We start from the raw sequence: 18,154 nt of genomic DNA, 5'->3' as shown, positions 1-18,154 counted from the left end.
ATTCCAGTCAGGCTCATCTGGACTGAAATGGTGGACTGTGATCCACATAATACAATGTAATTATCCCTCTCCGCTTTGCTTTTCTTTGGGGGCATTCACACTTAGGTTTTTGTCCCACGGAGATCTGGATCTCTGCGGTGATGCCATCTCAGAATGACGCTGTCACTACAGTTTACATCCCTGAATCTCTAAGAGGCCAAGGAGACCTTGTCCCTGATCACACTGAACCCACCAGAGAGAAAATGGCGCCACTGCCATTTCCAGTAGTGATCTGGTGTCAAATGCATTGGGTTAAGTGGGATTTTTTTGTTCTCCCTGCAAATGTCACTAGGTGCATTTGGGGCCAGTCTGAATGTTGTGGAAATAACCTGGCTTCACACTGGGTTATTTCCGTAGTGTGAATGGCCATCCTCTGAGGCTGAGAGAGTGGGACTTCTTGCCCAAGGTCTCCCAGTGCAGAAGGCTGAAAGACAGGATATGTCCTGGGAAAGGAGGATGGGTTGTTCACCCTGAACCACTGGGATTTGCAGTTTCGTGGATTTATAATGCTCAGATATTGCCTCCTCCCCCCTTCTCCTGGGATTTGCAGTTTCCTTCCTTCCTTGACCATTCCCAGCTCCAGAGCCTTCCCCAAACTCCAACTCCCAGAACCCCATAGCCTTGAGCCAGAAAAAGAGTTAAAACGGTGTCAAACCGGGTTATTTCTCCAGAGTGGATGCAGCCTCAATGAGAAAGCTCAAAGAAACAGCCCCGCGAAGCCTGTCCAATGGAAGGAGGGAAGGAGGAGGAGGAGGAGAGCCGCCTCCCTGCTCCTTCCCTGCCTCCTGCTCCGGGGCTCCCTCCCTGGGTGGCTGGGGGGGCTGGGATGGTGTCGGGGCCGTGTCTTGGGGCGGATGGCGTCCTCGGTCTTCGAGGGCACCTCTCTGGTGAACATGTTCGTCAGGGGCTGCTGGGTCAACGGGGTCCGGCGCCTGGTGGTCAGCCGCCGCGGGGACGAGGAGGACTTCTTCGAGATCCGCACCGAGTGGTCCGACAGGAACGTCCTCTACCTCCACCGCAGCTACGCAGACCTCCGCCGCCTCCTCGCCCGCCTCCGAGACGCCTTCCCCGGGGAACAGCAAGAGCAGCAGGAGCAGGAGCAGCAGGGGACCGGGCAGCTTCGGGCCCAGCAGGGAGCCCTCCTCCAAGGTCCCGACAGCAGGCTCCCCCTTCCTTCCCTCTCTCTTTCCCTCCTTCCTTCCTTCTTTCCTTCACTCCTTCCTTCTTTTATTCCCTCTTCCCTCCCCTCATTCCCCTTTCTTCTCTCTTTCCCTCCTTCTTTCTCCCTTTCCTTCACTGTTTCCTTCCCTCCTTCCTTCCCTCTTCCTTTCTCTTTTCCTCCCGCCTTCCCTCTTCCCTTCCTTCCTTCCATCCATCCTTTCCTTTTTCCTTCTTTCCTTCTCTCCTTCCCTTTCTTTCCCTCCTTCCATCTCTCTTTCCTTCCTTCCTTCCTTCCGTCCTTCCTTTTCTTTCTTTCTTTCCTCCTTCCTTCCTTCTTTTTACCTTCCCTCCCTCCCTCCTTTCTTTTCTCCTTCCTTCCTTCCCTCCTTCCTTCCGTCCTTCCTTTTCTTTCTTTCTTTCTTTCTTTCCTTCCTTCCCTCCTTTCTTTTCTCCTTCCTTCCTTCATTCCTTCCCCTTCCCTCCCTCCCTCCCTCCCTCCTTCCTTCCTTCCTTCCTTCCTTCCTTCCTTCCTTCCCTCCCTCCCTCCTTCCTTCCTTCCTTCTTTCCTTCCTCTTCCCTCCCTCTTTCCTTCCTTCCTTCCTTCCTTCCTTCCTTCCTTCCTTCCCTGGGAAGCCTTGGCCTCCTCTCCCCGCAGACCCTCTTTCTCTGGGGCTGGAGGCCAAGGCCCTTCTCTTGCCCATCTCCTCCATTCCAGCCCCTTCTCCATTTTCAGCATGACTTAAGGAAGCATGAATTTAATGTATACTTCTATGAGTGTTTCTAGCTTTTATTTGGTCAGTTCTACATTTTCCCTTAAACGTCCTACATTTTGGGCATGACTAGGAAGCACGAATTTCCGTTTCTATGAGTGTTTCGAGCTGTTCTTTGGTCAGGTCCTACATTTTTCTCGAATGTCCTCCACTTTGAGCCTGACTGAGGAGCAAGGCTTTTTTAAAAAAAGTTTTAAGAAAACTTTTTTTAGCTTTCTTTTGGTCAGGTCCTCCATTTTTCTTGCCTTGTCCTCCTTTGTCGTTAGTTACAGTGCCCAGAAAGATGCCCAGAGGCAGGGCGAGATGGGCAGAGGGCTCTTCCTGCTGGAAGTGTGTCTTTCAACCCAGGAGAAGTGAAAATACAGAACCATGTGAAAGAATGGCATTAGGGCTCACTTGGGGCTATGTTTTCTTTGGTCCTTTGCTGCCAGCGTGGAATTATAAAAGCAGTGCTTCAGAGCATGTGCAGAATGCCAGTTCCAGCCTCTTCTAAGCAGCCACTTGGGAAGAAGAAAGCCCTCAAGGTTGGGGGTTTGTATTTAGTCATGCTTTGATGGAAGTGATAGGTTGTTGTTGCTGTGTGCCTTCATAGCATTTTTCCGACCCTAAGGTGAAGCTATCGATGGGTTTTCTTGGCCAGATTTGTTCAGAGAGGGTTTGCCTTTGCTTTAGGCTGAGAGAATGTGACTTGCCCAACATCAAACTTTATCACACTAGCTTAGAAATGGGATTTAAAGTAGATTTAAATGCAGGAGGTTTATCACACAACATTTCTGCAAAACTAAAATAAAGTGAACGCAAAGGGGAGAAAAATGACACCTTTTTACTTTCGGGAAGTTCCAAAAGGAAAAAGATGTCGTTTCTCTCCCCTTTACATTCGTTTTATTTTTGCGTTATTTCATGTTTGCAGAAACATCGTGTGATTAAACCTCCCACATTTGTGGGTTTTATCTACTTTAAATCCTGTTTCTTAGCAGAATTCCTCTAGTGTGAGTGGGTCTCCATAGCTGAGCAAGCATTCAGAGTTGTGGTTCCATCTCCTTTAAAAGATTTCACTACTGATTGTGACACTGAATGGAGTTTTAATATTTTGGGGCAGAGTGAATGGATAATACCTACCTTGGTCCTTCTGGTCTGCATTATGGATGAAGGGGGTCCATAAAGTGAAAGGAAAACTGGGCCTATACAGCTTCCTGGCTCTTTCCTGGTGGATTTCTGAAAAGAGGAAGCCCAGAGATGCAGATCGGCTCCTTTGGGGAACTGAAAACCTGATTATGTTTCTCCTGCCCAGTTGTGGAATAAATGCATCCTCCTAAAAGAGTTGCAGCAGCAGCTGCTGTATGAGAGGAACTGTGATTTATGAACACCCTTCAGGCATTTTGTTGTGGCATATCTTGTTTTTCTTTGGGTCACTTCTGGATGGCACTCCATGCATCCCTTCCAGCCTCTGGAACAGCTGGATCGAGTGCGGGAGGTAATAGGAAGAAGTCATTGTTACTGCTGGAATTGCTCATATGGCTCACCCCACCCTCCTTTGGACTCTAGGTCAGCCTCACAATCTCTGTGTAGTTTGTCAGCGCTGGATGTGCTGATTCAGCAGTTATCACTCCTTATCTTGGCATTGTAAACGGGTAAACAATCTTTGTGGCAGGATAAGCGAAGCGAGTCCTGTGGCTGTCACCCCTGATCTCTGGAAAGAAGTGGGAAGCTTATTTCCTAGGGCCTCCCCCTTGGCTCTTCCTTGCTCTGTCGTTTTAGGCCCTTTCACACTACATAGCTATAACAACATCATTCTACATTTAACTACCATGGTCCCATCCTATGGATTTGCTGCTTAAGGAGAGTATTCCTTGCCTAAGAAAACCCTACAAATTCATGGGGCTGCATCAGTTTACAGGTGATACACAGGCAGATACACATTGAGAGGAAAGCAACGGCAAACCACTCCTGAGTATTCTGTGTCTAAAAAAATCCTATGACATTTATGGGGTTGCCATAATTCAACAGGTGACTTGAAAGGACATATACACTTGTTTGTATCGGTTATGAAATCTAGTGCCTCACCAAACTACAAGCCCCTGAATCCCATAGGTTGCAGCAACATAGTTAAAGTGGGATCCAGTGCTATCACTGTGTAGTGTGAAAGGACCCATTTTTCTTCTGACTTCTAACCAGTCCAGTTGTAAAAGCCCAGGGAAGGTGGTAATATGTATAACACACACACATATACACCAGATGTCTTAAAAAATAGGCAAACTCATAAGGAATGCATCAGCGTCAACCACTTGGAGTCACTGGTGTATACAGAGTAATTCTCAGGAACTGCTATACAGCTGTCTTTAATGGTTTGGTGCCGTCTTCCTTTGCCCTTTTCCTCCAGTTGACTAGGCTACAATCCCCATCCTTTGCCCATTGCTGGCTGGGGATGATGAGGATTTTTGTCCTACCCATGGCAGATACTACTGGGCACTCCTCACATCCCTTCCAGCCTGGAAAAGGCTGGCGTAATGTCTTACAGTGGGTATGAATGATGCTCTGGCTTAAAATTTCCAAAATCTTCAGTGGAAAGGAGTCTTACAGCTGCGGAGCAATTCCTGGGAATTACTCTGTATGCACCAGTGATTCAAATTTGATAGCCAGATGCCTTGGACTGGCAGTCCATCGAGGCAGATGTTTGAGTCCATAGCTCTACAGAGCCCAGCTGTCTCTTTCAGGAATCGGTTCTCCATCTTTTAGGTTGTGCCAAATAATCAAGAAGTGAGAACCTCACATGGAGCCTGGTGACTGCATTTTGTATTCCTGACTCTTTAATTAAGATTGTAATAAGTATGTTGGCCGGGTTTACATTTAGTCTTCCAATGGTTTCCTCTTGTTTTCTGCTCCACCCTTACAAGCACATTACAAATAGTATGAGAGTCTTGCAAGTACTTTTTGTTTGATTCATAGAAAACCTTTCCACTGTAAGCTTTCAGCTCCCAGCAACTTGCAGTGTTTACAACGAGGAAAATGTGTTTTTAAAAACAAAAGATTAGCACTTTGTTTATGTTGGCATTCTTTATTCTTCATATTTGTCTTTCAAACAATCACAGGAGACACAGTACTGTAATAATATAGTGCACTGGCCCTATATTGATAGTTGGGACCTATAACTGAGTTATATCCAAATTTAACATGGATCTTTTCTTTTGATTTTAAAAAAAATGAAAGTGAGATGAAAGAGAGGAAAGGAAAAAGACAAATCAAAGTTAAAGCCATTCCACTCTTATGAGGACCTTGGTCCAGTCACTCTCTCACAGCTTGATCTACCTCACTAAGCTGTTGTGTAGATAAGATGCAAAGGAGAAACATGCATGCCACCTTGAGCTCATTGGAAGGACAGCGGGATAGACATGTGATTTAAAATATAAACAGTAAATAAACATATAATCAAATGTGAATTTCAGTTCATTCCTTGGAGGTGATCCTATAATGCTATGTAGAATTATTTGTCCAAGAATCACCCTGAATTGGGGGGAAAGGTGAGATTTGTTCATTAGTTCTCCCAAATTAAAACATAGCACATATAGAATCCTCTCACTTTCTAAGTGAGAGGATTCTATGGTATATCTAAGAATAAAACAAAATGGCAATTAGCAGTTTTTCATCATGTACTTGGTGACAGATCTTACTGGCAGAATATATCACTGCTGTTTATCCAAAAAGATAATTATTTTTCTCTTTCATTCCAGGAGAAAAAGTGGACTCAGCAATTATTTTAGCGCCTCCCATACATATATGAAAAACCATATAGAGTAAGATCTATTCCAGGTCAATGCGATGGGGAATCTGGTGTGGGTTTTAGTTGGGTTTTAAAAGTTGGGCGAAAACCCGGCATGGATTCACTACCCCACTGACGTGGGAGCCACCAACTGTTACTGTTTGGACTTTACTCATACATAAGTAGACTCCTTTAAATGAATGGTACTTAGGTTTTGTCTTGACTCACCTAAGAGTCATAACTTTCAGTGGGGTCTAATTTCACTTTCACTATATCTTGATTCAACCCACAGTGAAGCCCTCTTATGATTGTACCATTTTGAGTACAAGTGGGACAGGATATACCATGTTCACGCTCCTTGTGTTAAAAGAAATATCCCTGTTTGTAGAAAATCACCACATCAAAAACAAGACTTGGCTAGAATTTTTCCTGATATGCTTCGTTTCCATGTGCCAATAGTTTCAAATGTGGACAAGAATTTGATACAGAGGATCTACCACTTGATCTTTGGAATGGTACAGTTCCATTCTTTATATGTGCCTTATTTTCAGCAAGGTAAAAGCAGTTTTCTATAGGAAAATGCCTTAAGAGAAAATGGTTAAGAAGCTCCTTTTCTTCAGCCGCTCAGATTATGGTCTCAGATGCATTAACAGAAAAATGTTTCTATGCAATGGAAATACATGTATCATATTGTTCTGTTCCCAAAGTGAGGAGGGCTTGAAGGTTGTGATGGATTTGAGGAGAGGCTGAAAGACTTTTAAAATAGAGTGTAAAGTGACTGAATGAAACCAAGTGAATGAGTCGGTTGTCCCCTGTGTGATACTGTGTGGCGTTGTATATATATGTGCCAACTGGATGTCAGGAAGAAAAAGAAATGCTACCAAGTCACACTGAAACATTGGGCAGGCAATAGGGGATCTGTTGTTATAGCTTGGCTCCAATTGCTGGGAAACCAAACTGGGTAACCAAGCTCTGTGTACACAGACTGTACATAGAGGCTGCTGAAGCCTGTGAACTGAATATAATTAAAGATGGACAAGGGGAACAGATGTAAGTGAGAGGAGCCTAGGTAGTTGTATCTACCTCAGAATTAATCTGAGCAGAAGAACTCAGAAACTGAGTTGAAGAAAATAAAGGAGGAGAAAAGGAGGGCAGCTAGTGAAGATGAGAATCTTTGCCAGTGAATTGGATGAGAGAATACAGGGCATGCTTATCAAATTTGCAGATGGCACCAAATTAGGAGGAATAGCTAATACCCCAGAGGACAGGATCAAATTCCAAAATGACCTGAATAGATTAGAAACCTGGGCCAAAGCTAACAAAATGAATTTCAGAACAGAGAAATGTAAGGTACTGCACTTGAGGCCAAAAAAATAAAAAGAAAAATAAATAAAAAGAAAAAAAGAAATGAAATGAAATGCATAGATATAGGATGGGGACAACTGGCTTAAGGAAACTTATACATGTGAAAGGGATCCAGGAGTCCTCTTAGTTGAACATAAATTGAACATGAGTCAACAGTGTGATATGGCAGCTAAAAAGGCCAATGCGATCCTAGGTTGCATCAACAGAACTATAGTGTCTAGATCAAGGGAAGTAAAGGTGCCACTCTATTCTGCTTTGGTCAGGCCCCACCTGGAATACTGTGTCCAGTTCTGGGCTCAAAAAGGAGGTTGACAAGTTGGAGCATGTCCAAAAGAGTGCAACTAACATGGTGACAGCTCTGGAAACCATGCCTTATGAGAAGAGGCTTAGGGAGCTGGGTATGTTTAGCATGGAGAAGAGAGGGTTAAGAGGAGATATGATAACCCTATTTAACTATTTGAAGGGATGTCATATTGAGGATGGAGCAAGCTTGTTTTCTGCTACTTCAGAGAATAGGACACAGAACAATGGATACAGGCTACAAGAAAAGAGATTCCACCTAAACATTAGGAACTTTATCACATGGGGGGAAATCGGTAGTTTAAATGGTGATTATCCCATAAAAATCATGCAATCATTAAAACACGATTAACATTTTCACACACAGTGTGATACAAGAGTCATTATCCTTGGAATAACCATGCAATAAACAACAACAAATCATTTACGGGATTTTCCCATGAATGATTTATTGCTGTTTATTGCCTGGTTATTCCCAGGTTAATGGCACTTCACTTTTCATTGTTACGTCGTGTGAAAACCTTTCTCATGATTGCACTATTTTCACAGGATATTCCTAGGATAATGGTGCTTTAACTGAGACGGTGTGAAAATTTTAATCGTAAATGCATGATTTTCACAGGATAATCACTGTTTAAACTTCCAGTTGTCCCCATGTGATGAAGTCCTAGGAGGAACGTCCTGACAGTAAGAGCTGTTTGACACTCCCTTAGACAGTGGTAAAGTCTCCTTGGGAGATTTTTAAACACTTCTTTGGAGGTGCTTTGATTGTGAGTTCTTGTATGGCAGGGGGTTGGACTGGATGATCTTGTGGTCTCTTCCAACTCTCTGATTCTATAATTCTAATTTTCTAATTCTATAAATGTGTCGAACTGACAGCCTGGTATTATAGGATATGGCTAGAGAATCTTTGACCTTCCAGATGTTGTTATAATAACTCCCACTGTCCCTTGGTGTTGGCCATGATGTCTGCAGCTTCTGGGGCTTGGAGTCCAAAACACCTGGAGAACCGCATGTCCTAACATTTTTAGCAAGGATTTTTAATATCTCATAAGCTTCTAGCAGACCACTGTTGTTATGTGCCTTCAAATTGACTCCACCTTACAGCAACCCCATCTTGGGGTTTTCTTGGCAAGATGTATTGCAGATTATGCTGCATTCTAAAAGTATCTGCATACTAAAAGCACTTTCTAGAAACCTATGTGTGAAGTGTTCTACAAGGTGGTTGAATTCACATGCACGGCTGCCCTGCACATTATCTTAGCTATCTGAGGAGATGAGATAGAATCATAGAGTTGGAAGAGTTGGAAGAGGCTGCAAAGGTCATCCAGATCAGCCCTTGCCATGCAGGAATCCACAGCTGAGGTAGTCCCTCCAGAGAACATGTGGCAGAATGCATTCATAAAATCCTCAAATCACAGAGATGGAAGTGACCACAAGGGCTATCCAGTCCAACCCCCTGCTATGCAAGAAGACACAACTAATATACTCCCAACAGATGGCCATCAAACCTCTATTTAAAAACCTCCAAAGAAGGAGACCACAGTCTGAGGCAACATATCCCACTGTTGAACAGCTTTTACTGTCAGGAAGTTCTTCTAATGTTGAGGTGGAATCTCATTTCCTGTGGTTTGAATCCATTGCTCTGTGCCATAGCCTCTGGATCAGCAGGAAATAAAGTTTTTTCTTCCTTCAATAGGACATCCTTTCAAATATTTAAACATGGCTATCATGTCACCTCTTAACCTTTTCTTTTCCAGGCTAAACATATGCAGCTCCCTAAGCCGCTCCTCATAGTTAAGTATCATTAGACAAAGGGTATAGTTCACAAACATAAATTGAGTATAGTAGCATCATTTTATGTCTGTCTGGCTGCCTCATATGTTCCTGAAAGCCATGTTGTATTGTGGCTACAGAATCTGTGAACCAGTCTTATATGCTGAATCACTGACTGATGAGAAATGAAGTGGTATCCTGGATTTTAGCCAGTCTTATGACCAGCTCAAGATATTTTGCTGTCTGTGGTAAAGAATTAGATCCTCTTCTGCTGCATGTAGGAAATCCAGCTAAACTGGCAGTTGTGTTATTCTTCAACTGGTTGCAGGGAATCATCCATTGCTTTTAAACCCCCAGGCTATCTTAAATGTTTCAAGGCAGGCTGTGTGGCACAGGGACATAGTTTTCTCTTCTAATACTCTATTCTTGCCACCCTCCAGCATCTGATATTCAAGGCTGTTGTCTCGCTTTGCCTAATGGCAGGGCCAGCCACTAAATTCCTGTGAAATTCTTCAGGAGGGGGATCAACTCATTTGTGTCTTTTGTATCTGTCAAATATTGAAGCTGTGCCATGCTTTAGGAGTTCCAGGCCGTACAGCTTTTTAAGCTGAATTTCAGTTATTTTCTTGAGTCTTGCAATCAGTCAAGTTTCTTCAGTCTGCTTTTAATGGAATTTTGTTCTCAAGTCTTTGTACTGTTTCATTTTTCTCTGCTTCTGCCACGTAATCTTTATTGTCCTGGGCTGTTGTTTCCTTTTCTGATCTTGGAAATGTGAAGTTATTTCCACATTTGTTTTTGCTCAGCTGGAAGCAAGAAGCAGAAAGGAATTTGGCAGTGACTTGCTGTGCAGAAGTGCCCCCTGTAGACAGCTGTGTAGTGCTGCCGCTGATGACTGCAGTAGTTTAAAAGCCTTACAAATATTCTTGCTGTTTTCTAGTTTTATGGTACTGAGATGTTGAGTCTGTATATGGTCTGTCTTGAAATCTTTTTACAGTCTGCTTCACTAGTCCTTCCAGTGACTTGGGTGGTATCTCATACCATTATATATTATATACTATTAAAAGGAAATATACAGGATAGGTGAGGTGACAATTTCTTTTGAAATATCTGCTCAGAAACTAGCATTCGAGCATTGGACTTGCATAGAACCTTTCATTAAGCACATGATTTTGCCCAACATAAATTTTGCAACACCATTTTTAGATCTGTTCAATACAACTTCACTTGTTTCATTATCATTCCCTAAATTAAATATTATTGGCAGTTTGTAATTTCAGATTTTCTTAAAAATCAGAAGAACCTATACGGCCAACACAGGGTGTATCTATACTGTAGAAATAATGCAGTTTGACACCACTTTAATGCCATGGCTCCATCCTACAGAATCCTGGGATTTGTAGTTTTGTCAGGCACCAGCATGCTTTGGCAAATCTTGTAAAACTACAAATGTCTGGATCCCATAGGATGGAGCTACAGCATTTAAACTGGTGTCAAACTGCATTATTTCTAAAGTGTAGATGCACCCCCCAGACAAAGGCTCTTCTCTGCACAGAATGGCCAATTTGAATCCTGCCTATTATATGTAGGGATGTAATTCTTTGCTAATTACATTCTTGAAGGAAGCTATGAATAATTTTAGTAATTTCCTTCCCATTGTGAGAATGCCCTCAATATTTGGTACAAAATGCTATTTCCTGTGCACAGAAAATAGCATTTTCTGCACAGAAAAGAAAATTTCTTCACAGACATTATTTTCTACATACATTTTTTGATGTCCTGTGCAAAAAATATTGTTTTCTTATCACGGTTTCTTGACAAACACATTTTTCAACCACTTTTTGAATATTTTGAAGCACAATCACCCTCACTGGAATTTCAACCATGGCTTTTTTGCCACGGCAATTAAAGTGCAAGTGTTACAATGTAACCAGAGGGTTTTCCTAAAGTATATCAAGATTATCATGGATACAGACTCAGCATGCAGATACATGTAAAGGTTATTTCCTTGTGCAGAGTCATCAGTGGTAATTATAAGTAGTTAAGTGTTAATATATTTGTGGTTAACTTTGAGAAGTTAACCTCTCTTGGTTGTGTTCTCTCAACAGATATGACTGCCTGTAGCAGTAACTCCCCATCCCTTTTATTTCTGGCACAGAGAGAACCACAAACTACTCAAGAGATGGTTAAGATTACAGCCAGGTCCTTTGCCTTGTGATACTCTGGGAGCATATCAGAGGGCGGGAATTGTGTGGCCCTCATGTGGTTGAACCCCAGCTCTCAGCATTCCTTATCACTGGCTATGCTAGCTAGGGCTTCTGGGAGTTGTAGTCCAACAACATCTGGAGGACTGCACCACAGTGTTTTAGCTGAGGTCAAATGTCATGCCATGCAATGGTTTGATGAGCCTTGCTTTGTTGATTCCTATGGTTTTTCCTTCACTTACCTAGGTGGTTCAATTAACTGAGTTCTTTTTGATGAGCTCTGGTCCTGTTATTAAGTGGCACATCCTGAGAAGTGCAGAATGAATTATGTGTACCATATGATCTGCTCTTGCCCTCAAAGTTAGACTGCCACTCTCAGGTGCAGTCCCATCAGCCACATCAAAGAAGGTTTGAACTGCTAGTCTGGTCAGCCTTTTAATGTGGCATGTGGGAAAGTTTGTGTCTTCTCTTTTACCTCAGGTAGCAAAATGTCTAGGGCTAATTGCAAACGATGATATAAAGCTAGCTTGCAAAATTTACTTTGGAGGACAAACCATTGGCTAACAATTTGGTTTTTGTGTGTGCTAATGTGGAAGGAACTAATAGAATCTGATCATGCAAGTGGAAGAGGGAGATCATGAACACAAGGTTCATTCATGTAACATCTCAGTGTGGTATGGCAGCACATGCGAAATTGCACAATGTAGGAACATAACATGAAGTTGAAGGATATTTATGGAAGCCACATCCCATTTCACAGCTTTTGGGTTGAGTCTTTTAGCTAAGCTGTTTTACACTGGCCTTCTTAAACAAAGAAACAAACAAACAAACAAACAAACCAAAAATGGCATAATTAGAGAACAGTATGTGCCAGTATTTATTTGCAGGCTATGAAACACTTTCTGCATATCACCCTTACTATTACCAGGCATATGAGTGTGCCATATCTTTCTCTTCCTGCTTAGCCATTTGGCAACCCAACTCCCACTTTCCATCTAATGTATTAATTGATGGTTAATTCTTATGGAAAGGCAAGTGTGTCCACTTAATTTGTCCAACAGTCCATTCATTCTGGGTGTGTGGGGCAATTCAGGCTTAGAAAGCAGAATAGAAGAAAGTGTTAAACCCTCTTCCCTATTGTTGAAAACGATCCCTCTTTTGCGAGATTTGTCCACTTTCTGTATGGGCTAATTTCAGATTAATGTTCAATGCATCAGAAAATGATCCTGCTTTTGTGGATTTAAATCTTGTTTCTGAATGAATTTATCAGATGGGAGAGTGAATTCCCTCCCATCTGATAAACTTCTTTAACCCAGCAGGGGAGAGCAAACAAGGAGACAGAGGCCTATTACAGACAGCCAAAATAAAGCTGCTTCGAGTCACAATGGAGGTATGGTGTTTTAATGATGCATGCATCCTAAGAGTCCAGAAGTTGCACCAAAGCCACACTCCAGCCCTAAGGACTGGAGCATGGCTTTGGTGTGGCTTCTGGACTCTTAGGACTCATGCATCATTGAAACACCATGCCTCCACTGTGACTCGAAGTAGCTTTATTTTGGCTGTCTGTAACAGGCCAGAATTTTGTCCTTTCCAGTAGGCTCAGGTACAACCAAACCACTGTAGCCTCTCCTAGCTTTTCCGCTCTTCCTCATTAATAACTTTTGCTACCATGACCACACTGATGTTGCTTGGCTGCACATGTCCCAATTTTCATCGGTAAACTATTGTAGAGTATTGTGGAGACATCCTTAATTGAGCTTAAATAACCTGAGAACTGAGCGTATCCTGCCAGTTAAACACAGATTGTCAAATAAGAGGCTGTGCAGACTGGCATGAAAAGCTTGAGGGCAGAGTCGGGGCATAGTGTTTATATGACATATGCCCTGGCTCCACCCCCAGGCCGGTATGACACTGCATGTTGCGCCACATGGCGCATGGCATCACGATGCTCCTCTGGCTCTGCGCCAAAGGAGTGCCATAAAGCCGTGGCTATTGCACCCTGCAAAGGTCAGCTTGGGACCACAGTGTGCAGTTGCCACAGCCCCAATCTGGTTGTAAAAGGGGCAGCTGGAGGCCAGCCCTTAGGGGCTGTGTAGCCCCTAAGTTCAGATATGCTAAAAGCTAAAATGCTATTCATCAAAAATAGCACTAGCAAAATGTTCTTTCCCTCCCTAATGTCAGAAAAATGATCACCAACCTGTTTTGTGGGATTGTAATTATTATGCTGGGGTTGAACATTCAAAACTGTGCTTTCTTTTCATCTGACTTTGGAAATGGCTGATGAAAAGGAGACTCACAGTTTCCAAAGTTCTGTAGCATTAGAAATTCTGATGTAATAATTTAAACACACACACAGTGCAAAGCCAGCCACAGGGAGGTATTATGACACTTTGTCTTACTGTGACTTACTGTAACCTCTGCCTGACAGATGATGTAGACTGTGCTTTTTGAAAATGTATCAGTACTGAAATAGAGATTAAACTAGCAAGATTTGTTTCAACACAGACACAGTACAAATGTGTTTTCTTTAGTTTACTCAAGGCTGCAACCAAAGCATAATTTAAAAATAGTTAAGCAAGCATCAGAAATTTGTTTAGTTAGTTTATATCTCACCTCTTACAACAGACTAAAACGAAATACAACTAAAAAAGAAGTCAATTAAAAAAAACAAATTAAGTAAGCAATCCTATTAAGCAATATTAATCTAATAAAGTTTAAAGAATTTGAAGATTAAAATACAGTATGCCCATTGAAAGACATTTTGCAACATCCAACAAACAGCTGAAAGCCTAACTATATAAAAAGGTGTTTGCTTGGTGGCATAAGGTGAGTAGAGAGAAGGCCAACCTTGTCTTCTTTGGCAGGGAATTCCAAAGTCTGGGAGCAACTAGTGAGAAGGCCCTCTTCCATGTCATTGCTAGTTATGGCTGTGACAGTGACAGGACCAAGAGAAAGCCCTCCCCCAGGCTTGTATACAGTGGGAATTCAAACCCTGGTTTCCAGAGTTGTAGTCCAATGCTTAAACCACTATCCCATGCTGGCTCTCTCTTGAAATGAACCTGTGTCAGAAGAACTGCAGAGATCTAGCCTTAAGAATGTAAGAAGAGTACAGTTGAATTGAAGGGTGCAACAGTCTCTCTAGTAGTCCAATATGCCGTTTTGAATAATAATCTGCTTGTATGTGGAAAGTACTTCAAGTAGTGGTCCATGGACTGATGCCAGTCTGTGAACCATTGGCTGCCCGCCCACTTAGAGTTTCCAGGAAAGAAAGAAAAATGGTAGGCAACAACAAGAAACATGATACTGTTCCCAAGCGTATTACTGGACCCCCACATCACACAGCTTAAGAAGCGCTGCTCTGTATTAGCCTTTTTGAACCTAGCACCTTGCAGATCAATGGCCAGGTTGCTTTGGGAGTTGAAATTCCATCTGACTGGCATCAGATTGGGGCAGGATTATCTAGACAGCTCTCAGGATAGAGTCTTACCTAGACAGTTCATTTCAGGCACTTTTTTATCTGTGTACAATAGCGTTCCTTCCCCTATTTTGTAGTGCTTTTTTGGATATTCACCCAGAGCATTTAAATCTCTACTGTGCAAGTTCCAGGCTTGAGGGGAAAAAGCAGTATATTTCCTCTTTCTTTCTCTCAAGGAGAAATGCACACAATAATTATGTACAGTACATAAGAAAAGTCTGTTTTGCCTACAGGGGATTGGATCCAGACTTAGTCCTACTTAAAGTTGACCCACTGTGTCCCTAGGTATGATTGAGGCAGAATTCAGCCCCTTATCTATATATGCATAGTAAATGATAAACAGTGTCTGTATTGATATATTTCTATGTTGGTTTGCAGGTTTCTTCCTGTTTTCTGGCTATCTGTGGCCATGCAGGAGCAAACCATCCATTTCCCAAGACAGCACCTATTGTCACAATGCTTCAGCAATAAAGATAAATTCCCAATTGTTACACTGCATGCGTCATGGCGGATTTTATGGTTGGCACTATCAACAGTTCATTAATAACAAAGAATCTGACTCAGGTCTTTATCACTCTGGCAAACAAAGGACCAGTCTCTTTAATGATCTAACTCTCAACAAGTTTTTGGCAAGGTTGGCTTTTAAAAAAATTTTAAGCAATTTTATTCTGAAAAGGAATGGGCCCAGCAAGCTCACACACTAGCAAATGCCACGTTTGATACCATTATTTCATTTCCCCTGTATATTTTGGACTTTGTTTAAAGTATTATTATCTAAACTAAGGCCTGTTACAGACTGCGAAAATAAAGCTGCTTCAGGTCTCTTTGGAGGCATGCTATTTAAATGATGCATGAGTCCTAAGAGTCCGGAGGTTGCGCCAAAGCCACACTCCATTCCTAAGCACTTGAGTCCAGCTTTGGTGCAGCTTCCGGACTGTTCGGATGCATGCATCATTTAAACAGCATACCTCCAAAGAGACCCGAAGCAGCTTTATTTTGGCAGTCTGTAACAGGCCTAAGTATTTAAGCTCTGTAGTTATTTCAGTTTCATACCAGTGTAGCCATCATGGCTCTGTCCTGTAGAGATTTGTTCTTTGGTGAGGTACTTAGAATTATTTGCTGGCGTCATAGAGGAAGTTATGTGGCCCTCCTGATGTTGTTGGACAGCAATGTCTGCCGCTTTAGCCAGCATAATTGGCGATAACGACTGCTGGGAGTTGCAGTGCAACATTATCTGGAAAGCCATATAATTACCACTCCACATGAGTTAGAGAGCTCTAGTGTCTATCTGTAGTGTTTCATCAAACTACAGATTCCATTATTCCATAGGATGGAGCCTTGATAGTTAAAGCAATATGAAAATGATAGAAGTCTATTGTATTCATACAGCTTTATTTCCTTTTATTGAATGATTTTGTGACACAAATTTTAATCCTGAGCATGTTTGTGTGGAAGTAAGAGTTATTGAACCTGGTGGCCTCTACCTGCTAGGAAACATCTAGAAGATTGTGCTCCCTGTTATTTTTCTAATCTTTTCGCTCTCTCCTAAGATTAAGATACAGGAGTAATAAAGAGATGGCTAATTCCATTGTAGTAGTCTTGGAACAGGTGAAGGAGGACTAAGACAGGGATGGACAATGTATGGCCTTCCAGATGTTACTGGACTACACCTCCCATCAGCTTCAGATAGTGGTGCCACTGGAGAAAGATTATAGAAGTTGCAGTTCAAAAACAGCTGGAAGTCCACATGTTGTCCACCTTTAAACCTTGTTTTCTTGGCTCCTTGTGATCTGATGCTTATCTAGGATCCTCTGAGCTCATAAGAGTTTTCTTGCAAGAGGAGAAGGAATTTTCATGAGGATGGTGGAGACAAAGATTTCAACTCTTCTTCCCTTCTTGCTACAGTCCTATTTTTGATTCCACAGCCAGATCCTTTGCCTTGTGAGGAATAGCTCACAACAATATATTGTTGCTTGGGAAATCCTCTGCCTCAGCTATGATGAGGATTACAGCTAAACTCAGAGGGAACAGGGAGACCTGCAAGGAATGGCAGATAACATTGCCATTTAAAAAATCTCAATGCTTTGATCCTGCAAGCTCTGGCTCCACTTCATGACCCATTCCTGAATATATGCCAAAAATAAATAAATGAATAAAATCCATCACTGGATCTGAATGTTGTACATCATGTTCTTGTTATTTGCTACCAAGTTGGCTTTAACTTTTTGAGACCTTATGAATAGGGTTGCTATAACCCGGCGGGGGGCAGGAATTTCCCACTTTTGGACCGTCTGCACGGTTACGGTACAGTTTGCCCCCCGCCCCTGGGTTTGCCCCCGCCCCCGGGCTTTGTTATTGCGCCGCTATGGCGGCGCCTTTGGCCGCTCTTGTGGCCGCCACCGCCGCCACCACCATTGTAGCCATCACTGTGTGGCCTGCTGTGGCTGCTCCTCTGGCCGCTGCCGCTACCGCCGCCGCCGCCGCCGTGGTTCGGCTCCGCAAGCCGGGCCTGCTGCCTATGCTGAGCCCCGCGCCTCCGCGCGCCCACACTCACATTTAATATTCCCGGGCGCGCTGGAGGGCCACCTACTATTGGCTGGCAAGCTGGGCCTGGCTGGCCAATAGTGGAACAGCCCGCCCCCTGCTTCAGTAGTCTATGACTGCTGGCAGGGGCGGGGCTGTTCCAGCTCTCTGCCCCCATTGGCCGCCCAGGTTAAAGAGGATGAGCTCTCCTCTGTTTACCTCCTGGGCCGGCAAAGGACTGGAGCGGAGGGCAGCCCCAGCCGCAACAAAAGCGGGGGCAGCAGCAGCAAAAGGGAAAGGAGAGGACCAAAGGTAGACCTCTCTGGGCCAGGGTGTGTGTGTGTTTTTGGCTTCCTAGCTGTGTGAGTGTGAGTGAGTTTGCAAAGGGACCTTCCACGTTTATTATTATTAGTATTATCATCATCATCATCATCCAAAGTCCTAGCTGTGTGAGTGTGAGTGAGTTTGCAAAGGGACCTTCCATGTTTATTATTATTATTATCATCATCATCATTATCCAAAGTCCTAGCTGTGTGAGTCAGTTTGCAAAGGGACCACCATTCCCAGAATTCCATAGCATTGAGCCGAGGCAGTTAAAGTGGTCTCAAACCAGATTATTTCTCCAGTGTAGATGCAGCCCAAGCCTTTTGCCTCTCTTATGCTTGAGATTTCAAAGCCCAGCCCTGGCACCACAACAAACTACAAATCCCAGGATTCCATAGGATGGAGTGATGAGAGTGAAAGCAGTTTGACACTGCTTTCACTCTCATCACTCCATCCTATGGAA

At 43.1% G+C, this 18,154-nt stretch overlaps 1 protein-coding gene across 1 annotated transcript in view; it reads left to right on the top strand.

Annotated features, from left to right (window-relative positions):
* Nucleotides 1-794: 794 nt before the first annotated feature.
* The window catches only part of PXDC1 (PX domain containing 1), a 47,765-nt gene continuing 30,405 nt past the window's right edge, over nt 795-18,154 (top strand). The window contains exon 1 of the mRNA XM_042462509.1: nt 795-1,188. Within this exon, the coding sequence (XP_042318443.1) occupies nt 894-1,188 (295 nt within the window). The 5' untranslated portion in view covers nt 795-893. The remainder of the gene's footprint in view (nt 1,189-18,154) is intronic.

Source organism: Sceloporus undulatus, chromosome 4, assembly GCF_019175285.1.
Source record: "Sceloporus undulatus isolate JIND9_A2432 ecotype Alabama chromosome 4, SceUnd_v1.1, whole genome shotgun sequence".
Taxonomy (NCBI): Eukaryota; Metazoa; Chordata; class Lepidosauria; order Squamata; family Phrynosomatidae; genus Sceloporus; species Sceloporus undulatus.
This window is presented reverse-complemented; position numbering and strand designations above follow the sequence as displayed.